We start from the raw sequence: 26,154 nt of genomic DNA on the forward strand, positions 1-26,154 counted from the left end.
ATTTAATGGAGGGGCTCTCCTTTGCCTAAAAGCCCAAGAGAACTTGAAACATTTAAATGCCTGATGAAGGGTTGAAATGCATTGGCTTTAATTTCACGTTTAACTTTTAAACCTACTTGCAGCATGGCTCGTTGTGGTCTCCTAAGTGATGCCATTGCCTGGCTTTGAACACTTTTGTTCCTACTGAAAATGAGCAAGGAGCTGTCTTTCATATCTTCGGTGGTTTTTTTGGGTTTGTTTTTTTTTTTTTTCCTGTCATAGCTACATCAGTTATTGCAAAAACTCCAGCCAAAGAGCTGTGCTGGCAAAACCCCTAATGAAGGTGCTGTGGTAGCAGCTAAAAAGTTTTCCCTCTGGTGCAGTTTTAATTCTATTTGGGAAACTGATTTAAATTAAATCAGGCAAAAGAATGCTTTTGAGTCTATAAGCTCTGTCTCCTGTGAGGTTTTGCTGATAGGGTTGCACGAGCAAAACCTTTAAAGTGCACAGAAGCCCAGAGCAAGCAAGAGCTAACTTGTAGTCCACAATACGGTGAATTAAAAAAACAAAAAAGGAAAAAGTTGTGTGATCAAAATCTTGACTAAAGGATTTTGAATGTAACTTTTCATCTTGGAAACAGTTTTTAGATTTGTCATGCAATTTAAAAAAAGAGAAGTCTAGGTCTGAATGACTTGTCCTTTCATGAGACCCTGCATGTGACTGTTTTTTCTCCTCTCTCCTCCCCTTTGCGAATAAACAGAGCAATAGAAAAACTGAACGGGTTTCAGCTTGAAAATTATTCCTTGAAAGTTGCATACATCCCTGATGAAATGGCAGCCCAGCAACCTCCGCAGCAACATCCCCAGGGAAGACGTGGATTTGGACAGAGGGGTCCACCAAGACAAGGGTCACCCGGTGCAACCACAAGGCAGAAACCACAGTCGGACGTTCCTCTACGGATGCTGGTTCCCACACAGTTTGTAGGAGCCATTATTGGGAAAGAAGGAGCGACAATCAGAAACATTACTAAGCAGACACAGTCCAAGTAAGTTATTTTACAAACCTGGGATCGTAAGCTTTCATGTCGTGTCCTTGTCTCCCATGTAAAAAACAATGTAACTTGTAAGACTGAAGATAACAGTGAAAATGAAGTCTTTTGCAAGGTTTGTTTACGGATTCTGTCTTTGACTCGCATTCAGATTATATTTGACTTGTTTCTCCCTTTTAAAAAAAAAAGTCATTAGGCAGTGTAAGTAGGATGGTACTTGATGGTGGATAGCTTGCTTATGATGTGTGCTAATAAGGTTCTAGCACAAAAAGTGAAGCTGAAAGAGCTGTAGTATATTGATGTGTGGGACATACAGTTAGGGGGGAGACATCCCAAGTCTTTAAGTGTTTATTCTCACTTCAGTTTAATTTAGAGCATTCTTGGGATTTATGTTTTGAATTCAAGAAGTGGGGGAAGAAAAAAAATCACGTTTCTATTGCCACTCAGTATTCTTTACACCTCATTGCCATGTATTTCTGGTGAATAAGTTTGGTGCTACCAGGTTGCATACCTCACTGAAACAGAGATTCAGGTAATGCAGGGAGGTAAAAGGAAAGCTTCTGTAAGTGGCCTAAGAAGCTTAGAGCACTGAGGTCTAGAGGCAATGAAGGAGATTGTTTTTAGGACATGTTAAATCCCTACCTCAGTGCAGATGTAGAGTTGGATGGAGATTGTATTCGAAGTATTCTTCCAGGATACCCCTAGGAGTTGAGAGATGCTGCCTTCAGCAGAGCACTGGCACAAGCCTTCAGCTGTAGGTGAAGCTGGCATGAGCTGTGAGAGGTGAGGGAGGGTGGGTAGCTTGGGTTTTGGGAGCAGTTAATGTGGATAGGGGATGTCCTCACTAATTACCCCACCCACAAACAAACAGGCTTCTCCTCCTCCTCCTCCCTCAAACCCAGGATTAGCATGATGCTCCCTTCAACCTCTCACTAGCATGTTGTAACCAGGAGACTGCTGTGCTTAACAACACAGATCTGAGCTTTGTGGTGTCCTGATGACACTTGGTTGCAGTTTGCCTATGGGCAACCAATTTTTCAGGTAATATCTAAAATGTCTGATTCTCAGACCATAAAAATCCTGGAAGACTAGTATAAGGAAAGGTTTTATAGCATAAAAGAGGCTGGATAGAGCAGAAATAATCATAGGTTGCTAATATTACAGATACACGACTTCAAGAATAAAAAAATATCTTCCAGTTGTGCCAAAAATTTCCATGAGCTTCTTAGAAAATGTTGCATCATGAAACAAAAATGAATTTTCAATATCAGAAAGAACAGGAAAAATAAAAGGGTTTATTAAAAAGCAGCGTGGTGGGCTGTAAAGTTTGGAAATGGCTATGATTTTGGGGAAAGGGAAGCAAAATGCAGAGGTGGAAAGAATATGTAACAACCTGTAGTTATTAGCAGAGGACAAAAAAAGCATCCAAAGCATTGCCCTGATGCAGGTCATAAATACTTCTTGTCAGATTCGTAGACCTACAAAAAACATGGTGTAGACTAAGGCTAGTAGTTTTAGAGTGAGAGCTAGAAGAAAGGTAAAGTGAGGACATATTTTAGGCTTAAGCATGGAAAAGTAGTCTTGAGGACAAATGCAAGCACTGTGATGCCACTGGCTAGCAGAAAAATGCTAGGAAACTCTGCTGCTGAGGTCATTAAAAAAGTCAGAACAAAGCCTGACTACTGTACCTGCAGAGTCATCATTAAGGGAGCATCTAGGCTAGTGATAAGAGTATTGGGAAAGCTTGATGAAATGTTGTTTTCAGTGATTTACCAGAGATTGTCTAACAGCTTCCTGAATGTCTTAATGGGAGTTTAATTTGGAAAGGAGATTCTAGTGCCCACAAAGATGGGGCTTAGCTGGTATAATCAGGATAGGAGAGGCTCAAAAAACCACAGAAAATTAATATTAGGAGATTATTAAGTAGTTGTATACTTAGCAAAATTAAGCCACTTAAATGTAGCCAGTATTAGCTCTAAATAGATTAGTTTTATGAGAGTTGGAAACATGCAAGGCTTACCATATGGCGCATGGTTACAGTTAGTGTTTTTCTTTTTTTCAAGGATTGATATTCATCGTAAAGAGAATGCAGGTGCTGCTGAGAAACCAATTACCATCCACTCAACTCCTGAAGGCTGCTCAACGGCTTGTAAAATTATTATGGAGATCATGCAAAAGGAAGCTCAAGATACAAAATTGTGAGTTAAAGGCACTTCATTGTGGAGGCCTTAAATTCTGAATTCTTGTTGTTATTATTCTGAATTCTTCTTCATTTAAATATATAGTCTTTAAAAACTGTTAACAAGTGAATATTTGTTGGCATTTTCCACATTTAAGTAGGTAAAGGAACTAAATTTTTTCCTTTCAGGATGGTCTGCTTTCCTAATTAGCTCCAGCTCACATCTGTATTTTCAGCCATTGTCTGTGATTTTTGAAGTGGTATGGAGAAAGTACTTCAGTTTTTTGAGCAACTACTAGCTTTTAATCATAGTGAGCATAACAAGTCGTGAGCTCTAACTAAAAGCTTATAAGGTGTATTTCTTCCTTCCCAACAGCTTTTGCTGTTTCAGTCTGACTTTTGTTTCAAGAGTATGTTGCAATTAAGCTATAGATTATAATTCTGAAATGTGCATTGCATTGGACTCGTCGTCTGTCTAGTTTAAGAGATTGGGACTTGTAGGCATCTCTATGAAAATAAAATACCTACATAAAAAAAATTGCATTTTGGCCTCAAAATCTCACTGAGTGTAACCTCCATTACAGTACAGAAGAAATTCCCTTGAAGATATTGGCGCATAACAACTTTGTGGGCCGACTTATTGGCAAAGAAGGAAGAAACCTGAAGAAAATTGAGCAGGACACAGATACTAAAATCACGATATCTCCGTAAGTTTTAGGTGCCCTAATCTTTTGGTGAGATAGCAGCAGTGCTGCTGTGGTACATCAAGGTACAGAGTTCTTACAAGCATATTAGGGGTGTTTTGAAGGCTGAGATAACAGGTTTTTGGAGGCCTTTCCATAATGTGTATTAAACTGTTACTTAAGCTCAGTTAAATTGAATGTAAACATTGAGTCTTCATTGTAAACTCATAAAGAACAGACCTCTAACATAGGCAGTGTGGAGCCTATGTTAGACTATGTTTTAAGTGTCGTTTATTTTTAACATATTATACCATATGTAATGATGAGTGTTTTTAAGTCTAAGCCTGGATCAGTTCTGAGATATGTGTAAAAATGAGTGAAACTTAGTGATATTTTAGTTTCTGGTATATATTAGGTTTTTGGACGAGAAGAAAGAAAATAAAGTAAACGAATACTGAAGGAGGGTATATTAAGCAGCAGGTCTGTCCTTTTGGCCACAAGAAGCCAAACTGGGATGCACTGACTAGTCTGCTTCAAAGTAATACCTTTTGGTCTGTGAGTTTGTGAAGGTAACTGAGACCTGTTCAAATTTAGCTGAGATTAAACAGGAGTTTTTACTTTCATGGGAAATCTGCAAATTGCTGATTAGATCAACATCTCTGTAGAAGCTTGGCTGTTAATAGTAGTTTTACCCTAGAGCAATATCTTCAGAGAACCTCCTGTTCTGAATAATGAATACTTTGGCATAAACTTCCAAGCATTTGAGGGCATCTTGGATTTAGTCTTTGGCCAGAAAGGGTGAGAATAAGCGTTGGCTGTAGCAAAGGAAGAAAGTTTGGAAGACATGAAGAGATGTGAATACATGCAGGAGACACAAAAGTGTACTGCAGAAAATAGCTCAATTGAAGCCAAGGAAACTAAGAGTGAATGGAGTTCCTCAAAGAGGAAATTCAAAACTGGATGAAATAACCTGAAACCTTCCTGAAGGTATTTAGGCATTTATTGAATAAGTCTGAGAAAAAGAAGTGAATCAATTGGAGAGGAAGCACCTCAATAAGTCTGTTTCAAAAATGCTTTTTAAGGCCAGCATGCTCTCTTAAATGTGTTGGCATAAACATTTTGTTTGCAAACAGTAAACAGGCTGTTAATGTGATTTCTTCAGGGGAAAAAGCATACAGGGTAAATGGGATAATGGTCTTCATTCTGTGAAACAAACTTGTCTTTACTGGTGATGACACAAATAACACATTGTCTGCAAACACTTGCAGAGTATTTTATAATTTAGAAAGTTAATGGTTTATTACAAAATCTTGGCCTCAAAATCATACTAGTCATGCTATGCCTGAAACAGCCCCATAAAGCTGCCTGTTTTGATCTTGATGTAAAAGAGGGCATGTCTGCCCAGTATTCTGCTTTGTCTAATTAGTTCTTCTGATATTTTTATTTAGGCTTTTCAGTAAGCTTGCCCATAAAGTTTAAGTAGGGCAGCTGGTTTGGGAAAGTGCTTTCTTTCTTCTTTGGGGTGTTTTCCACCACTTTCCTTCCTGAGGCAGTAACTCAGTGCTTGCACACCTGGAAATTTAAGGATTGCTTTGTTGGATGCATTTTGTGCTTGCTGCTACTAAACTGAGATGCACAGATTGCTACACTACCATGGTGCAAAAAAGCAAATCTTGCATCCTTCTTCTTACTGCTACGATGGGCTTCCTCACTCCTCCTGCGTCCTGATCTGATGGTTTTCTGTCTTCACCCCTCCAATTTGGCTTTTCTCACTACATGGATATGCCATGGCTTCCCAATTGGTTTCTTCCATTTTACCATGCGTTTCACCATGCATTTGTTACCTACCAAAGTGCTAGTTTAACACTGTAACCCTTTCATTTTCAGGAGTTGCTGGTGTTTCACAGCACCTGTTGACTTGTGCACAGCTTTTGGCTTTCTTGTTATGAGCATTTGGAGGCTCTTCTGCAGTTTCACTGAGAGTTGTGCTTTTCCCCCTCCTTCTTCCTTAAGGAATCCACTGTTGTTCTCAAGGCTGAAACCCTCTCTCTATTAATGGGGCTGGAGAGCAAAGCTGAACAGTACTGCACTGCTCTGCAGCTCATGTTCCAGCATGGCTTGATGGTTTCTTCCTTCTGTTGCATCTGAAGCACATTTCAACCAGCTAATGCCAAGCCTCTCTGTGGTGGTTTTTGTTGTGTTTTCTGTGTGGACAGAGTTTCTCTGGGTTCTCTGAGAATTGTGTGAGCCCTGTTGCAGGCTGCTGCTCTGCTCTTTGGAGGGCAAACTCTACATGCTCATTGCACTCAAATGATAAATCTGATTGCCCTCTGCTGTTTGCTAACGAGCTGTGCTTCTGTTTCATCTGCAGATTGCAGGATTTGACACTCTATAATCCGGAAAGGACCATTACAGTTAAAGGCAGTATTGAAACTTGTGCCAAGGCTGAGGAAGAAATTATGAAGAAAATCAGGGAGTCCTATGAAAATGACATTGCTGCTATGAATGTGAGTTGTCTTGTTGCATGGGCCCTTTGTGGAACTAGAAACATGGAAAGACTTGGGTATGATGGGCCTCTGGAGGTCACCATGCCCAGCAGAAGGGCTGCTTAGTATAGACCCTACTTCAAAGATAAATGAGGTTGTGTAGGCACTTGTTCCCTTTTGAACATCTCTATGTGTAGAGAGTCCACAGTCTCTCTGGCCAGCCTGTGCTATCTCACTGCTCTCATGGTGAAAGTGACTTTCTTAACAGCTGATTAGAATTACTCTGTTGCAACCTCTCCTGTTGCTGCTTATATTAATTTGAGGAGCTTGGGCAAATTTTTACTATTATACATGTATGTTGTTTCAAGGAAGGCTTTTCCTGGTTTGTTTTGAGTAGGGTAACAGAAATTAACTTAGAGGAAATTAATTTCTCTCATTTTTTGTTGCAAAATGCTAAAGGAATATGTGTTTATGTATTATCATTGTTTATGTACTTTGGTTTCTCTATGTTTCTTAAGATAGTGATTTTCAGTCTCCGTTACAAGTGTAACGACATATGGAAGAAGGGTCTTACCTGCTTTCAATTATTTGAGAAATCTTTATTAAGATTTTTCTTGATTTAGATAATAGGCATTTATTTATTCAAAGATTACTGGCAATTATATAACAAAAGCAACACACCTCATTAGTTTGCCAAAAAGTTACTAATGAACATTGAGAAGTGATTGAGAGTTTTGATAAGATGTGAATAGAATTTAGTGTGTGTATGCAAATCCCAAGGTCTAGAATAAGACTGGAAATATTTTTTCAGTTTACAGTAGTCTGATTTTCTAGAAATGGCTGTTCTTCATGATTTCTCTACTGCCACAGAGAATATTCTTCCTGCTTTATTGTGCTCTCCTGTGCTGTAAGCAGTTTGCAGGACACAAACTACACACAAGGACACAATGATGTGTTTTATTAAGGTACTTTTTTGCTTCATGTAGTGAGCAGGAACATGGGGTGAACTTGAAGCTGCTCTACTATTTAGCAAAGGTATAGTAAGCAGAAAACTGTCTCTGTTATAGAGATTTCAATTTTAATTTGTAGTGATTATTAGGGTAGTTTTTTAGTTTGGGCTTTTTTTTTTTTTTTTGGTGTCTCATGATTGATTTATCTTGAGGGCCTGAGATGGTGTCTGTATCTAGTTGAGATATTTGTAAAGCACAGTCATGTTACTTGGCAATAATCTGGAAAAGTGAAAAAGCGTGTCATGGACAACAAATACGACCTTCCACATGATGCTGCCTCTCTTCTTAGGTGTGGTCAAGGAAGAGATATGCAACTTTATAGTTGATGCTTTCCCAGCAAAAACTGGGGGGCATCTTACTTCATCTTTTGCAAGGCATGGGAGAGAAAGCATATGAGAGACAATGGGATTATAGTGCAGAACATACCCCCACTGTATGAAAACTCAGGACTTGTGCATGGGCTTCCTCTGTTCCTACAGACTGTCTTTCTAGTGTAAAGCCACTAATTATTGTTCTGATTGCTCATGCTGAAAGTTGTACTGTTGCCTGAATTTCTTGCCATGAAGTTCATTGTGATTTTCAGTGATTAAGTTGTACCAATGATTCTCAGCTGCCTCTCCTACATGTTTCCTACATGGTTTTAATGCTATTCATCTGTGCATGTGTCTGGGAAATAGGTTGGAAGCAGAGTCCTTTGGGTAATGGAGATGAAATTTTTTTAGATAGCATACTGACATCTTCTGAAAAGGTTAATAGCCTATGCCAGCTAGGATTTTGATTAAAGTTAATAACCAGGATTGTAAATCTTTAATAACTCTTCTGTCATTGCAGCTTCAAGCACATTTAATTCCTGGATTAAATCTGAATGCCTTGGGTCTATTCCCACCTTCTTCTTCAGGAATACCACCTCCTGCAGTGAGTGTTGCCTCTGCTGCTGCTGCTGCTTCATATCCACCCTTTGGGGTAAGGGAAGTCTCTGATTTTGAGTCATCAGTGGTTGTTGATACTAATCTGTACAATGCTGCTATTCAAAACTGCTTTGCTGTTTTTTGCTTTTTTTTTTTTTTACAAATTATCTCGATGATCTGGGAATGATGCTTTAGTAGCTGTGTTCTGACAGTTTTCTCAATGTTTTTTGTCTTCCTGCTTGCACACTGAAAATATTTCCTGCTGCTCTTGTGGGAAACAGGCATTCATTGGTCCTTTAGTGAAATGCTCCGTGAAACCAGAAAAATGGTATTTCTTAGAAAAGTGTTAGATCCTGTTTTATAGAGGGCTTGAATTATTACAGAAAGTAATCTCGTATAAAATGGGATTTAATAATTGATGGCATTTGTAAATAATAATACTATTCTGCAGTTGTATTCCTGCAATATGGAAGGAAAATTCTCCTATCACAAAACAGGGATCTAAAGTTGAAGGTCTGTTTGAATGTAGTTATTCCATAAACGTACAAACTCTGTTAAAATGCAGTATTGCTAAATATATAGGATTTAAATGATGAAGCTGAATCTTCAGAAAGCTGTCATTTATTTGTGACACTATTCAAGAAGTATGTGAAAAAGTTCAATAGATTACTATTCAAAAGGAGTGCTGGTTAGTAATCATAAATGAGGTCTTTTGCTATGAAGCAGAAGATAATTTGTTGTATCAGATTGCTCCAGAGCCTTTCAGGAAACAGTGCTTTGCTAGTCAAGAAAAGCTAAATTCATTACCCAGAGAAGGTGATTTTTTATTTTTTTTTTTTCATTTCTCATTTTCTGGTGGCTGTAGTTGTTAGCAAATCAAAGGAAGATGAATTTTCAAAGTGAGCAAGTGGATGACAGAGCTTTACAAACCCTGACATAGCTGACTGTTCTCTGTGGTCAACATTAACTTCTAGGGAGTTGTCTCTGAGACTCTGCATGACCTAGAAAAGTGAAAATGCAGCACAGCATACTGAACTTTATCAAATAACACAAATGGGTCTATATATTGCACTAAAGGGAAGTCATTGCCTAAATATTTTTCCCAGAGGAAGAAGCCAAGAAAATGTCATTGCAAGGAACAGGAAAAATTCCACACTCGTAGCATTGTTTGTGGGAATGAACAACTTGGGTGTTATGAATGTACTATGAACTATATTGAGTATAATAGTGGCTTTATCAGGAAAAAGTGCTCCAATGAAAACTACAACGGAAATATGTTTATACTCAGTTACTTCACTGCTAATAGCAGTGCCTCTACTTATGACAAAAAAATTCCCCTCCAGTCCATCTTCACTCTGACTATTGTAGCAGACTAAGCTAAAAAAATATGGGTTTCTGCCTAATTTCATGCTATAAGATGCCATCTGTGGTAATGGACTTCCCTGCATTTATTTATTCTTTTTTAGGAGAAACTAGAAGTGATTTGTTAACAGTATGTAACTTTCTTTACTTTGTATAGAAAGTGTAGCTTTTTCTTTCATTTTGCTCCAGACTTGCAAGATACTTTGCTGTTCTTAAGATTCACACTGTAAGCCTGCAATGCTGTTCCTTAGTGGTTTATTTCAATTTTTCTCACTTTTTCCTTTTGTTGTGCCTCTTTGGTTTTTGCTTGTTTTTTGTTTTTTTTTTAATTCTGCTTTAAATGTGAACCTAAAGTGTTGAATTTGGATGATTTTTCAATTTTATTCATGTCAGTCTCCCTGTTAGTGCACCTTTCTACACACCACCACCCCAAATTTACCTGCTAGATTCTCTAGCAGTTTACAGGTTTCTGGAAATAGGGCAGCAGCAGCATCTGGGAAGAAAGCATAAAAAAATAAGCATTCACTGCATGAAAGTGTGGGAACACTGCAACTGGAAGGACCAGACTCTCTGATCCTGTTCATGCAGTCCTCTGAATAAGCTCTTGTTCCTGACAGTCCAGATCTGTGTGAAAAGCTAACATGCAAAAAGAAGGGATAAACTCACGGGTTCACAGGACAAACTCGGGTGGCTTTTATGAAGATTGTGGGTGGTACAAAGGCAACCCCTGAATCTGAAACTAAGGGCTCCTGAAACAAATGCATGAACAATTGAAACTAACCTTTTCTTACTTACATGTCAACTTACCTAGAAAAGAGGAGGTGTTTTTGTGGGCTTCAGGCAAGCCCCTCAGACTACTTGGAGTAACTGTCCCTCTTTGGGGAGAGAAAGACAAGGAAAAATATGAGTTCATCTTTTAATGGGTACAGTTTTGCAGAAAACAAAGTTTCCATTTTCAAATTTGTTGGTTTGTTTCTTTATTGGACAAAGATCTGTAAATCTTGTTTGTGTATGAAGTTAATTCCTGTGACTTCTCAGTTTTATTGCTCTCCTAATTTTTTTTTCCCTCTGGTGGGACTATTTTCAAGGCACTGATTAAATGGAGTATTAGGGCATGTAGAAGTAGAAAGAGCAAAAGAAAAGGAATGTGGCTATATTTTGAAGAAAAAATGGAAAAACTTGAAAGGTAACCACAGAGGGGGCATCTAGGAGAGCTCATAAGGGTTTTAAAAAAAGTGTGAATAAAAGAGGCTTCAGAGAAAGAAGCAGCATTAATGAAGAAGTGACATGGAGATTATTTGTCCATTTACCTACGAGTGATTTGTTATCAAGTTCCTTGTTGTGGCAGAAGTGTGTGGGCCACCCAAGTCCCTTTAGCTTGTTTTAAGTGGATGTCTGCATATACTTGGGAAGACTGGTTAGTTGGCATTGAGGATATCCCTTCCAGGCAGCAGAAAATTCTTTCTGAAAACACTGCTGGCATCAGGATATAAGAAGTGTATCCTGCTGCTGTCTTGCTTATATTTGTCAAGTGCAAATTCTGCTCAGGGATGGACATGGCTCTTTGTCTCCTGTTTGTTTGAGCAAAGGTGTGTTTCTCAGTAATTTCAGCTACATCATCAGCAGTGGACTCTTGGCAGTTAATGTCATTTAATTAGTACATTGTATGTACTATTTTCTAGTGATAAGGTGTTGCTGTGGCCTTGTAAGGGAATTTTCTCTAAAGAAACAGAGCTGTCATTTTAATTATTGAAAAAAGTGTCTGTTACATTCTTGATGCTTTTTTTTTTTTTTTTTTTTTTTTTTTGTATGGGTGGGAAGACAAAAATCTGCATAGCAAATAAATCTAAGATTGTTACGGTGCCAGAGCTCAAAGGGACAGATCTGAACACCCATATATACAGCTGTAGCCAAATATTCCTCTAACTCAATATGCAAGATTCTGAGACTGAGTAATTCGATAAGTGTAGCTGTGTTAACATCTGCTGTCCTCTCCCTCTTCATGCAAAACTTTAAGGCATATTTGACAAGAGTATAGATGCTGCTCTCCATCTGCTTCATGAGTAGTTCAGTGTCCTGAGCTTAGGAGATTGCAATGCTATCAAACACTGGTCTGCATTTAGTTCCTTGGGCTGGGACATATTCAGGAGAACAATTTCTAGGTGACTGAGATGCCTCATTCTCTGTGGTCCATACATTGTGAACCACTGTAGAGAATGTCAAAGCCTTATTGCATAGAATAGAGCCTCATCGAATTTAATCAAATGAGATGCAGTTTCTGTCTGATTAAGTAGCTGGTTGTTGCTTTACCCTTTGTCATGGCAGTAGAGTCCATACAAGAAGGAACAGGTTGTCCTTGGTATCTGTTTGCTTACAGATACAAACACACATTTACATGCATACATCTTCTGCATGTGTTTTAATGTATATAATAATGTATATTTATCTATCACTAGCAACAATTCTTAATATAGCAACTATATAATTTATTTGCAAAGTCCAAGCTCTGTTTACTTTGTTCAAGCAGTTGTGTGTAGCCATTTAAAAGGGATACAATAGAATTGTACGTTGTGTCTTGAGTCCTGAATTTTTCTGTTTCTTCACAAAAGTCCAAATTCTGTACATTTTTCTGTCTTCCTAAAAGATGACTATATCAGAGCATAATTGAAGATGTTTGAAAATATTTTCAAAATTGAAAAGTTTTATGGTTTGAAGAAAAAGTAGGGCTTGAGAAAGAACCTAGGAAATGTCTTGGATAGGAATACTAGGGGTTTAAAATGCTTGTTACTGTCAAAAGGGTAAAATGGGTATCATTTTACTCAAGATCTGGGTGACAGGATAAAAATTGTTTTTTTGTTTTGTAGCCTTTCTGTGCCTATCTGTAGTTGATGTCTTGTCCACCTGCTTTTGGGTCTGGAGAACCACCACTCTCCATTTACCCTAAAATCTTTCTCCTTAACTTTGTACTTAAATACTTGTGTCTGTGGCAGTTCTGACAGAATTGCAAGTAGTTTCATGAGTCTGTCCACTGTCACTTGTAATGAATGCCACCAGCTCAGCACCTGTACAATGAATGGGGATTTGTGTGAGGAGGAAAGATTCTGAAGAAGTAAATGTACCCTGTGCTTTTGTTTTCCAGAAGTTGTTACTACAAAAAGTTGTGGTTTTTTGTAATAATATACATTATTTATATAATCAAGTATTCTGGCCAAACAGCTTCAGATAGAGTTGTACTGCAAGTTAATGCTTCTGTCTTCCAAATTTTGGGGAGGATATGCACATGCTTGTCTCAAGATAAAAAGTTTGGTCTCATGCGATGCTGAAGGTTTAAATCTCCATGCAAACAAGAATTCCATGTGTTAAGAGTTCAGCTGTGTACAGTCATGCAGTTAAATACATTTGGCCCATCTACTGGGGTAAATCAGATTGTACACTTCCTTTTATAATCGAAACTTCACATGTTTGATTGTTCATCTGACTGCATTCCTTTTGTAGCCTTTGGGTCTGAAAATTGGCATCCCAAGGGGCTGGGGGAAGGAGGGTTAACTTGGAGAGGACTCATCTTGCTGGAAGGTCATTGGCTGTTTTGTGGCAGATGTACTCAAACTCATGGGAAAGTGAGAAGTAGGCAGCCTTCCTTCACAAGAGGAGTTCAAGCTGCTCTCCTGCATCTTACAAGGTTCTGTAAGAGAAGATGAACTTACCCTGTGTGCAAGGTGTAGCTGAGGTGAAGAGATGCTCACAGTAGAACTGCTTTCTCTGCTCCTCTTTTTGCCCACCTGTTGTAGCTTCTTGAAGCTCAAAATGATCTCTTTCTAAACTCTTCTTTAGCCTCACAGTTATTTTTCAGATCAAGTGATATATATGGAGGCTTCTAGGAAGGAAGGGAAAAGAAAAGTAAAAGGTAGTTTCCTACAGTAAATAAAACCAGAAAATCAAACCACCTTTTTTTGATCAGAAAAACCATCTTGTACAGCTAGGCTGATAGGTTGCTTTCCTTTATTCTTTTTTCCCATCTCCTGAAGCTTTTTGTTGCAGGTGAGGAACATGCCAATGAAAACTTTCTCCTTAGAAGATGTGGTCAAGAGATTCCTTCTTTATTCTCCAGTAGTTTTCTTAATGACAGTAAAGAAGAAATCTACCATATGGCATAGATGTGAGAGAAGAAATAACTGCATTGTGCTTTTGGCAGGAAAGAAAAGTAATTTAAAATGAAAAATTTCTTCATTGAGGGCCTTCATTTCATGCCCTGAGCATAGATGACAGACAAGGAAGATGAAAAATCTTCCCTATGTTTCCAGGTACTTTGAATCTTACTTGGTGGAGTTGGGCTCCTTTGGATGTCTGGGTTTGGATAGGATTAGCTCATGTGACTGTTAAGTCTAAACTACCCAGGGATAGTAATGTATGCACATCTAAAAGCTTTGCCTTAATTTAGCTAGCTTGTTAAATGGTAGATAATTTTCTGAGGAGCTGTCCTACAGCCAAAAGAAGATGTGGTTTTAGGGGGAGGAAGAAGGATTTGGCAGTGTTGTTACAAAAGGATTTTGTATTGGTGAAATGAAAACGGAATATGTGCAGCACACACAATCTTGAGGAGGGCACTATAGGACAACAGCATTATCTGAAAACATTGCTACCAGCTAATTAGGCTTCTTTTGAAGACTGTAATCTCAGTGCCCCTAATACACCTTTTCTGCTGCTTAGTTTCTGAAATTCATTAATGATGTGTTTTTGACAGCCAAGAACTTTGCTCTGTAGTGCATAGCACTCTGGGATTATTCTGCCCTGTGGAGAAAATGGTTGGTTCCCTCACTGCCTTGAAGTCTTCTGCTCATACCATGCTGTGTTGGCAGGGACCCATGTCCGGAGTAATCAGAAACTATTCTGCCTCTGGAGATGGACTGACCCCCAGTGAGGGAAACACAAATGCAATTGGCACTGTATGATGCACAAAGATCTGGCAAGTTAACAGCTGGTATTTTTTTCTGAGGTGATGAAGCCTCCAGTTATTCTTAATAGCTCTTTTTACAGTTTTGAGGTTGTCATAATGTAAGTAGCATCACTCACTAACTAGTAATGTGCACTTTAAAAATAAAAATGGGTTCTTCCTCAGTGCAGGTTTGAATGTTTGTTTTGGTATTTGTAGTTCCTTGGGACAAGAGATGAGAACTTGTTAGTCCCCTACTCCCAGATTCTTGTGGTGGGAAGAATCTTTAATCAAGGTTCCCTTGAATACCTTAGACTCCGAAGCTCCAAGTACTAGAATCAGCACATTCTGAATATTAAACTAAATGTAATTCCTTAAGATGCCAAATATTTTGTTACTAGAGTGTGCTGAGCTACTTCAGGCCAGAAACAAAAATAGGTCAAGTCCTCATTCTGGTGTAGCTGGCTCCATCTCTGGTTTGTTTGTTTTTTAAACATAATGGAAAAATAAGTGACCTTTCTGTGTTTTCTCAACCTGTTTTACTTGCTGCTGCCAAGGAATCTGCAAGCCTTGTTCCTTGTAAATCAGAGCTGATGAATACCTCTATCTTTCAAAGCCACAGATTTCATAGGCAGATTTCTAGGAGTCTGGAGTATCCATGTGGGTGGTGTGTCACAGCCATGATTCTTGAAGTGGAATTATTTCTAATACATCAGCATTTTGGTGGTCATGCAGTGTTGCAACACCAAATACCTATGTTTGCTTATGAATGACCAGCAAAATTCCTGCTTATGCAGTTGCACAATCTGTTCCTTACGTTGATTTCTGGTTTTGGCTCTAAATTCAGAATAAGTGGTGGCAGATTGCTCTTCTTGGCATTGTGGCCAATCAGATTTTGCAAAACCAAAAAGTTCATGCGGTGTTCAGAAATATGTCAGACCTGTTCCTGCTTGTGAAATGCCTAATAACCAGCCTGCCAGAAATATATTCCTTCTCAGCTTCTGTGATTTCTACCCCCTTGTTCCTGGCTAGGTTTTTATGTTGGAAACACTTCTAATAGGTGTGGTCCTGTCAGTGACTTGTAGTATTCTGAGGAGATTCCCATGACTTGCCAGGCAGAAGATGATGGTGATGAAAAGTATTAAAGTTTGGAGCCAAGAATTCGAGTCGAGTAGAACTGAGTGAGATTATTTTAGCAGCATCTCACTTAAGGTACTGACCATTGTGTAATAGCCAGCTGTGTTTGAGTTTCAGGTGTTGACATGCAGCAGACCCCAAATTGGAAATGCAGATTAGGGTTATTGCTTGGGTTCTCAACCAAGAGGAGAGGACTATATCACCTAGCTAGGCAGAGGCTCCCACCCACACAGCATATTTCTTGGTGTCCAGGACTGATGGTGAGGGAGAAGTAGAGCTTGCATGGCCTTTCTGTGGGCTCATTGCATCAGAAAGAGTCATGGTCCTGGTTCATCTGGTGACATGGGTGTTTCTTACATGATGCAGCAGTAATGCTTGTGGGGTAAGGCAGAGCAGGCTCTGCTTTGACAAGCAAGTTGCTAGCCCAGAGACTCAGATGGTGGAGGCAGGTGATGTGATGATCTCCTGGCTACATTAGCAGGAGGTTGCTGCAAGCAGGATGCTGAAGCTGTTGTGAGGGAGTTCCCTGTCCTGCTTGGAAATCATTCCCACCACTCTTGACACTCACACCAGTCTGGGGTTCCTGGGAAGATGAAGCCCCCAGTGGATGGTGGCAGTACAGTTTGTGTGCTGGGAAAAGGGGTGATGCTTCAGGGTGTCCAGAGTGAAGTTAAAAATGCACTTTGCATCTTTAAAATTATTTTGCTAGCTCTTAACTGAACTCAGCAGGGAAGAACCTTCTGAGTGAAGTGTTACCTTCTGAGTGTAGTCCTGGCTTTTCAGGTAGTGAATATGACAAAATTTGACTCTGCATGGGCTTAAATCTTGTTCTAAATAAAACAAAAAAACCCAGGAGGATGGGGAGAGATCAGGCTTCAGTTTGTTAACCTATACTGGCAGCACCCTATTAGCTGATGTACCAGATGGTGACCCAAGGGGTATTTCCAAGAATGTTGTGAAACTATGGATAATGTTAGCCCTGCTTACCAAGACTTTGTTTTCCTTAATGAGCCTTTTGTTTCCAGTGAAGACTTAAACTTTTAGCATTAGTACTGGAAAATGAATACACTGGGATTTTGCACTGGTGTTAAAAGCTTATTTTTAATTAGTGCATTGAATCCTACTGGAAATGTCTTCAAGGATACTTGGCATCAATTTGGTTTCCCCTTGCTGCAAGCTTTTATTACTAAATAAATAGAAGCATTTAGTACAGCTGTACATCTGTAGGCCAGTATAATTCTTCACAAGGCATTTCAAAAGCATGGTTTAAATTTGGCTTTAGATCTGGTAGAGGGTTTGAATAAAATGAAACCTCACTTACTGACAAAGCTTAGAGTAGTCTGAAGACCAAGTGAGTAATCTTAAATCTTCCTTGCCTTTGTGATGGTGATCATGGGAACGGGGGAGAATGGCAAAAAGGAACTTTTTAATGCACTCATCCACTGGTTGTTGTTTTAATTTACAAAATTAATTTGTTTACTATTTAAGAACAAAAACCACCAATAAGCCACTTGGCTTAGATGATAACATTGGCTGAAACTGTTCCATGCAGTTTTAAAGCAGTCCTTAATTATTTTCCTCACAATTAAAGAAACTGATGCTGTCTAGTAATGGATAGCATGACTTTGTGATTTAAATTAAATGTCTCATCCTAAGATAATTGATGTGCAACATATTTAGAGTAAATTAAAACATATACTGGAGATAGCTTAGATGCCAGCAAAGAGCTGATTCTGCTTCTACTAATATCTTGCACAAATCTCTCACTTAAGTGGTTACAAAGTTCTTAAAGATTTCCAGTCTTATCCCAGATATTGTTATGGATTTACCAACCTAATGCATTTAATGGAGCAAGGGGTCTGGGGAAACAGTTAAAAACGTGATATGGTGAAAAAAAATTTTGTTGTCAGACTTGCAGAAAAAAAATTGAGATTAGTGCTCAAGTTAACACTTAGGACACAAACAAATGTGCCCCCTTACTAGCCCTGAAATCAGCCCTGCAAAAAATACACCCTCTGCTAAGGGAGCCCTGTACTGACCCAGTGTCACTGGAAAGCAAGGGAGGGGGGTGTTCATCATGGAGAACAACTGCAGAGGCAAAGCTCCATTTTTTGTGTGGTGGGATTTTTTGGTTGTTTTTTTGGTTGTTTTTGTAGGTTTGTGTGTGTGTGTGTGTTGTTTAGGGAGATTAATTTTTAAATCTCATTCCCCAAATACAATGTCCAGTCCCCATCTCTGGTGGCTTAGGACCTACTTTATCTACCACTATCAGTCTGAAGAATCCTAGTTTGATTTTTGAGTTTTCATCCTTTCCTGGCCATGCTTTGGCTGTTAGGCAAGTGCAAGATGAGGAGGAATGCTTTTCCTCCTGATGACCTATCTAGTAAGGGAAAAGCTCTCAGTGTGTGGTTTTGGGCAGTTTATAGGATTGATGCACCAAGCTTATACCCAGGGTAGCCTGTTGGGATTTACAAATCTTTCTAACTGCAAGCAAGAGATGCAAAAAGAAGAGTGAATCTGCAAATTTTCCTGGCTGGGACTCCTCAGCTTCTAGCTCTGGTGTGGAGCAGCTCTTGTGCTGAAGGGCCATAGAGTAATAGCTGAAGGAGGGGAAGAAGCTTTACCCCAGCTGAGGTTTTGGAAACTTAAGAAATGACCACTCTGTTAACTCACTTTCCTTAAGAGTAAACTATAATGTGGTATGGATGGCAGTAGAGAAGTGATTCTCCTGGGAAGAACTTCTGTTGGGCTGCAGAACCTGGCTGGAATGAAGGGGAACCATCCTGATGGAACCTGCAATGCAGGGGCTCTGGGCAAGCCCAGTGTAATGAAGAAGCAGCCAGGGCTTACAGGATTTTGGAACAGATTAGGCTAGATCTTGGACAGGGTGGATGAGATCTAAAATAAGAAATAATTTCCTTTTTTAAAAGAAATAGTGTAGTATAGACTTGTAGGCTAGAGATAGATGGTTGGTGTTCAGGGACTTTCAGGCGGTATGGAAGGAGGTGTAACCAAACTAATGTTGAAAAAAGAGTTGGATTAGTATCAAGATGTTAGAGGTACTGGTGTGCAGAATCAGTTGTTTAGCTTCATCCAGTGGCGTTGATTAATTTATGTGTCTGTGTTAAATCACTGTTTTCAATCGTGATTTAAATGAGTAAGCAGGAAATCTGAATTTTTACTTATCAAGTTTTACATCTGTACTTTCGTTACCTTTCTGAAAGCCTTAGTGTAGTCTGTAGCAGCACAGCTACCCTTTGCCACTGAGGTGAATATATCTTTCTATTTAAACAAGTATGAGCTTTACCATTTGCTTTGGTTAATGTATTTTTTCAATTTTGTGTTAAAAAATGATGAATGGTGCTTTTCTTATTTGTTTGATTAGTTTTTAACTTCTGAATTTCATCAGGCTATGTTTGGATGGAAACTGGAATTCAATTAATGAACAAAACCAGCATTTAAAATTGTTTTCCTTAGTTAAATGTACTGGGTATAGACAAAATTCCTTATCAAGCCCCTTTTGTTTAAAGCATACTGACTTTCATAGAAACAAATTAAGTATTATCACCTGTTTATGAGCTGATTGTTTCTGGTCACCATGCTCTTCAAGAATCTTTTTCTTAGAACTAAGAAATTTGGCTTTATGAATCTTGGTTTCTGGAGCTTGTCCCCTTTTTATTAATTATTAATTTTTTTTATTCTAATAGTTTAAGTTTAAGTTCTCCATCTGAATGAACATCCTGGTGTTGTCTTAACTGTGTTCCATGCCTATGTGAGACAAACTTCTCTCCCAAAGCCACATCCCTCACATGTGTGCAGGCCTCCTGTCCCACCATCCAGAAGAGGATATAGCTTGATTTCTGCTGTTTGGACCTGTTCAGTGTTAGGGTGGACAAGTCCTGAGCCCATCCTACAAGTATATCTAGGGCAGAAGAGGTGGTCTGTGCATCACAGGTCTCTGAGTTACTTACAAGTAAGGGGGTGGATGTATGGCCGATACATCTTGGAGAACTTAGATTATTGTTTTAAAAGATTTTTTTTTTTCCACATTTCTGCCAGTTCCTGGGGCTAGGCTAGGCTTGAACAAACTACTTTCTTATGTGGGGAAAAATTTATTTGAATGGGGAAGAGAAGAATATTTCACAGGAGTCTCTGTGTACAGGAGACTTTACTATTGTCAAAAATTAGTCGATGACTTATTCCATGACTTAATGAAATTTGCAACTTCAGTAATAAAAGTACACTAACATCTAGATGAAATGTATTGAAATTTGTAACTATACTGTTAAGGCCCTTATTGTTATGAAGCAGAAAAGATAAACTGCAGGATGCTTTCTAGAGTGAATACAGACATTCTTCAAGATATATATACACATATATATTTTAGTTTTTAGATTTTAAGTATAGGTTTAAGCAAATTTGGCCTTGTTAAGGGACTTAACATTGAAGCTCATATTCCACACAGTAGGAAATTAGTTCCTAAATTTAGTGCTTCTAACATATGTTTAAGATCTAGGAATCTATTTCTGATATAACTCATGCTAGAAGTTCCTGGAAAGCTCCATGACTTATGTGGCATGGCATGGAGAGGATTAAATTATAGCTGATTTTCTTCCATCCTAAGATCCTAGAAGCTTCTGTAAGATTGATGGGTGGTGTATTCATTGCATTATATTTTGATGTGTTTCTTTTGGAGGATAGTCTTCCAGTAAATACAGAAAGATTTTAAAGTTATTGTGGGTAAGGAGGTGGACAGATAATAAATTGAACTTGGTGTTATGATACCCTCTTGAAAGACTTAGCTAGACTTGATTTCTGCCAGAAGAAAAAAGAAAGAGCTGTTGTTTTTTATGTTCATGCTTTGAAACAAATTGAAAACTTTTTTTTTTTTTTTGAGTAGTTCAAAATCAGTGTGGGTAAGGAAATGGACATAATTTCCCTAAATGCTGTGTAAATGCTGTGTGATGTTATACTTGAAGATGAATTTAGTTATACGTATGGGGCAATGTGCTTCTGCAGACAAGAATGAGAAATGACACTGTATATATACAACTCAGTATCAACAGATTCTCCACTGTTTCTTAGTAAACTCACCCCATTATTACTTCAAAAATGGAAGCGTTAGATTCTCACTCACACAAAAATAATTAAAAAAAATCTTTAATTAAAAAAACAGTTGAAACGTATCAACAAGTCAAAATCCTGAGGGCAGGATATGGGGCAGAGAGCTACAATAGAGCTGACTGTGCAGCTAGAAAGACACATGTACATCTTCTGTCTGTCTTTGCCTTTGCTGTCCATGATTTTCATGTTTAAGGGTGAGGCAGCCAAAAGGAATTTCAGTGGTGAACTGAATCTAGCCAGGAAAGTGGCTTGAAATTGAGCTTTGGAAGGAAGGGAAGAGGGGAAAACTCTGCTGTTGGCAGATGGGCAACAGAGGGAAGGCAGGAAATATCTGCAAACAAAAGTGATGAAGTTTGATTTGTTTCTATGGCAGAGAAATGTGTCTGGAGGTGGATTTAGGTAAAAGCTGTGTAAGTCATTGAAAACCAAGTCAAATTACATGTTTGATTTGTAGCAGTGCTGCACAAATTAGATGGAAATTTTGTGTGCATTAGCTAAGAGTTCATCTGGAAGTAGGGGACTGGAACTATTATGTGGGAGAGAACTTTGGCAGTGGACTTCTGCGGGAGCTTGGAGTGTGTATGGACAATTGAAGGGTAGGGGTCAAAAAGATGAGTGAGCAAGGGGTGACAGAGCTTTCTGCACTTTGATTGAAAAGAGAGATTGTCTCTACACCTAATGTAGCTACTATGGGTCCTTCTGACAAAACTTGAAAAAAATCAAGTATCTCATGAATTTGTATCCAATTTTCCAAAGTGATGAGATCAACCAAGTACCTATAGTAACATTTCCCAGTTACTGGAAATCTCTCTGGACTCATGATGAATACGTAAAAGGGCTTACTATAAGTATGCTCACAGGATGTTTGTAATAATAAGGGGAGAAAATGAGTAATCTTCTGGGAAGTGGTGTAACATATATACCGAAGTGACTGGTATCCTTCATGACAAGTATATAGTTTCAGGGTGTAGTTTTGAGATACTTTTAAACTGATCTGTAGGCAGGTTGAAAAGGGTGTCCCCACCTTTTTCCATGCCCTGACCTAATTGTTCTTGCTTCCTCCTCTGCTTCAGGACTGTCACTTTGTGTGGCTCTCTGGTTATTTGGGTCAGGGATCCACTGCCTGCAGTAAAAATCAGCTGGAGCTGCAGTCCTGCTGGCCACAAAGCACAGAGGGCAGTGGGGAGGATGGGTACGGAGGGCTGCAACCTGTGTCCAGGGAAAACGTGGGCCTAAACCAGTATAAACTGACTGTGAATCTTGATGCCATCCTTGTATGTGTGAAAACACTGGGGAAATTTTGCGACTGTTGCAATCACCTAAAGCTACTGGCAGAATGTGTTTCTATTCTCAGTATCCTATTTTGGGGTTTCTTCACCGGTACGTGGAGCTGTGCCTGGAATCTGTTTCCCCTGAGGTTACAATTGACTTGTGTTTACCAAAAATAAAGTGGTAAAACTTGGAAATAAGTATTTTGTTCTGATTTGTTTATGGTTAATGCACTGGGACTTTGGTTCCCCTTGAAAGAGGTTACTAAAATTGAGCTTTTTTAGGATTGCAGCTGCTTTTTGTGTTGTGTATAGCATATATTTTTATTTTACTTAAAATATACCAGAAATAGCTGCTTTGAGTTTCTGTATATAGACCTGCATCCCAACCAAGCTATACAAAAGAGCAAAAGCAAACGAGCACGAGCAAACGAGTTGGTCTCACGTGCTCTACTCACTGATGCTTGGGTTGGTCTGCACAGTGGTCATTGGGAGAGTGAGGATGAGGATGGTGGCATTGTATTCAAATACCTATGTGGAAAGAAACCCAACTTGTTGGCTTTGTCTTGCTGAGAATGAAAAAAACATTTTGAAAATGTGTGTGGGAAACCCATGCCTCAAATGTGTGTGAGTGTGTGTGTGTGTCTTAAATACCTCCTGGTTCAAAAGAAGGTTTGTGTGAAATGCTTTTGAGAAGTAACCCTGATGTGAGTGGATGGATTAATGGCACGGTGGTGTAGTGGGTACTCAGTGATGCTCCATTGGTCTGAGAGAAGCTCTTCCAAGGCTGGTAAAACAGTCACACTTTATGGTGTCATACCTAACCCTGTAGTTTGATCATTGCTATGAATCATGTAGAGAGGTTCTCAAGTGTTGTGCTCTCCAGCTGGGACCTGTGGATGAAAGCAATAGGAAATGTCAGTGGTGCCTGATAGCCAGTGGATACATTGTTAGGGTCCTCTTGCTTTTAAAAATGCCAAATCTGGCATCTAATTCTCCAGCCCACTTGAGGCTTGCTTCCAAAGTTCCAATTGTTGTATAATGTTACACAGGAGGAATTGCTGGCAGTTTTCAAGCTGGCTATCATTCCAGATCACTCCCACAGAAAGGAAATTGTAGCATATATGTAACTGAGGCTTTTTGTGCCGTGCTCAGCACAATCTACAACTAAAAAAACCCAAATAAAACAAAACAAAAAACCCCACGAAAAACAAAACCAAAAAAACACCTAGGAAAAATTAGAGTTTGCTTGCACAGGCTGTAGCCCCTCTGCTTGTAGCAGACTCATCTGCAGAATCCTGCATGTAGAAGAGCATCCAGTGACAGGTAAGAATGAAGGCCTCGTGAAGAAGTAATACCTTGGTTGTTTTTTAAAACTCTTAAAACTGCAACTATTTTACAAAAGATAAAAGAATCCTCTTTTGGCTCAAACCGTTCTTTCATGTTCTGTGAATTTTGTGATTCCCAGAGAAAGCCAGACCCTTAATATTCAGGCATCACAGTGCATCACAGGATTTCCCCCTCATTTCCATGCATGCCTCTTCACTACCCATTTTCCTGTCAGTCTGATTTGTAATGTTCAAAAACATTCACTGCATATTTCCTTCTTCCCCACAGCAACAGCCCGAGTCTGAGACTGTTCATCTGTTCATCCCAGCCTTGGCAGTTGGAGCTATTATTGGCAAGCAGGGACAGCACATCAAACAACTTTCTCGTTTTGCAGGAGCATCTATTAAGGTATTATTACTCTGCCTAACTTTCTATCTATTCTACATGACACTTTCAGCAAGTATGCACAAGCTGTGCTTTCGTGAATGTCCTCCCCCACTTCATGCTTAAAATGTGATGTGATAAATGGTACATTTGTTTATAAATCATCTTTTAATCTTCCTGGAGACAAGATAATTAGAAGCGTGTTTTCAAACGTCTCCTGAGGTGTGAAATGTAAGCTGCAAAGAAAACTACTTTGGTGGTCTCAATTTCTTAGAAACAGACTTAAGTCTTAATGATTCCATGCTCAGAGGCTTTCTTCTTGCTTGCAGTAAAGTGAAAATTGGTGAGGTAAATTCCCCTTTTAAAAAACAGCAGCACAGGTGAAGTCTTATACTGCGGTGGCCACTCCGTTCCAGATTAATGGGTCTGGACTGTCAGGCTTGGATGGCTCCATGCTAAAGCACTGGTCTTTATCACTTGTGGACTCTGAGCTCCTGGAGCTGGTCTGTGCTTTAGCATCATGTTAACCTTGTTTTAATATCATGTTAAAATCCAGTTCTTTGTGTCTTGACCGCTTCAATGTATCTAAGAACAAAATGGTTTGCAGAAGCTGACTTTAATGGAAGCTAAAGTTTTATTTTAGCCAATTTGGTGAAATCTTTGGCTGTTCCTTGGCTATGATACTTGAGTTAGTACCAGTTGCAGTTGTGGGAAGTCCTTGGGTTTCTGCTACTAATGCCATTGTAACCAAACCAAAGTATCTCTTCTAGATGTTGCTTTTTTTTTTTTTTTTTTTTTTTTTAGTCAGTTCTGCTATTCTGTGCTGTAAGGATAATGTTTTGTCCTACATTAAAAAAAAAAAAAGGGGGCAGTGCATAGCTTCGTTGTGTGTTGCTAGATTGACATTTTCCTGCACAGGTGAAGCAAACATTTTCTTCATTTTCTTGTTGCTCAGCAGATGTGTCCTGTTTGGGGAGTGCTATGGAGCAGGGATATGCTGAAGGTCCGGGCAGTTTAGGGCAGGAATTGGCTAAGTTGAGCTTCATGAAGCCAGTGAGGCTGGGCAGGGCTTGGAAATTGTTCATCTCAGTGTGCAGAGCAAAATAATTGGGGAACCCTGATGAATGAGTCTTGTGTGTGGTTTACTGAATAGCAATCCATTTACTGGCCAGTCAACCCATGGGCACGTTGCCTGATTCCATCCTTTATTGAACAGTACATTGAGTAGTTGTTATACTACCCAGATGGTTTACACTAGTAGAGCACTAATCATCTAGTAATAACCTATATTTTTTTTTCAAAAAACAGTGGAATAGATGGAAGTGTGAGAGGTGCTGAATTTTCTTTATAAAACCTGCCTTGAAATAGGGATGTGATGTTTCACGTGGATTTTCTCTTTCCCTCTCAACTCTCCTAGTTTGTATCTAGAGAGTAAGTGATTTATGGAAGGTACTGCTAGGTGGAGATAGAAATTTGAAATAACCTGGATCTCCAAGAACCCGTCCAAACTAGTTCTTTAGTTGGTTCCTGGAAGCCAGTTTAGTGGAAAGGGAGTTTCCTGTGTTTCTCATGGATCTGGCTAACAGTGGCCTCAGGCTTCCTCTACTGGCTGGCACCTCTCTACCCAATGCATTTTCCATGTCTTCATTAACTGAAAAAGTTAACAGTTAAAAGCTTGCTAAAGCTCTGGTCTTTTGTTCCTTCAGTAGAAATAAAGAAGATACTTGCAGAAATGGAAATTAACATTCACATTAACAGATATCTACAGATCCAGAGTACACTTGCTAAATTGAGAAGCTGCGTGTATGCTTATCCATTAAAAAGAAATTACTTCATCTGTAATCTAACTGACCAACAGGAGCAGCATGCTTGCTTCTGTGTGAAAGCAAATGTTAAATGTGACAGCCACTAGAAACCGATTCAAAAGTTCTGAGCTTTCTTTGACTACCTGCCCTACACCATAACTTTTGAGCAAAGTAACAAATAATGAATCATTAAGGAACCTTAGCTTCTAGCTAAGAGTTGGAGTGAGTGCTGTCTGAGTAACTTTTAACTTGCCAAACTGTAGTTATCTGTACTTTGCAGAGGAGGCAAGTCTTCCTGCACAACATTCTGAACTAGTTTGGAGTTATGCTGTAGATTGTTATACCTGAAAATGTTTTATACCCACATGCATCTTGTTTGTGCTCATGCTGAGCTTTGAAGATCTGATGAAACTCTCTAGCCACAAAGTGAGACTAAATAAACTGCAGATGCAGAGGGGTTCTGCCTCAGGCTGTGGTGTCCATTCTGTTACTTCAGAGTGTCTGTGGCTGTCGACAAGTTCA

At 39.1% G+C, this 26,154-nt stretch overlaps 1 protein-coding gene across 1 annotated transcript in view; it reads left to right on the plus strand.

Annotated features, from left to right (window-relative positions):
- IGF2BP3 (insulin like growth factor 2 mRNA binding protein 3) overlaps positions 1-26,154 on the plus strand; it is a 115,311-nt gene that overhangs the window by 77,952 nt on the left and 11,205 nt on the right. The window contains exons 6-11 of the mRNA XM_071735708.1: positions 740-1,024; positions 3,091-3,225; positions 3,791-3,913; positions 6,261-6,396; positions 8,217-8,348; positions 23,732-23,851. Of these exons, the coding sequence (XP_071591809.1) occupies positions 740-1,024; positions 3,091-3,225; positions 3,791-3,913; positions 6,261-6,396; positions 8,217-8,348; positions 23,732-23,851 (931 nt within the window). The remainder of the gene's footprint in view (positions 1-739; positions 1,025-3,090; positions 3,226-3,790; positions 3,914-6,260; positions 6,397-8,216; positions 8,349-23,731; positions 23,852-26,154) is intronic.

The sequence above is a fragment of the Heliangelus exortis genome, chromosome 2 (assembly GCF_036169615.1).
Source record: "Heliangelus exortis chromosome 2, bHelExo1.hap1, whole genome shotgun sequence".
In the NCBI taxonomy this organism is placed as follows: domain Eukaryota; kingdom Metazoa; phylum Chordata; class Aves; order Apodiformes; family Trochilidae; genus Heliangelus; species Heliangelus exortis.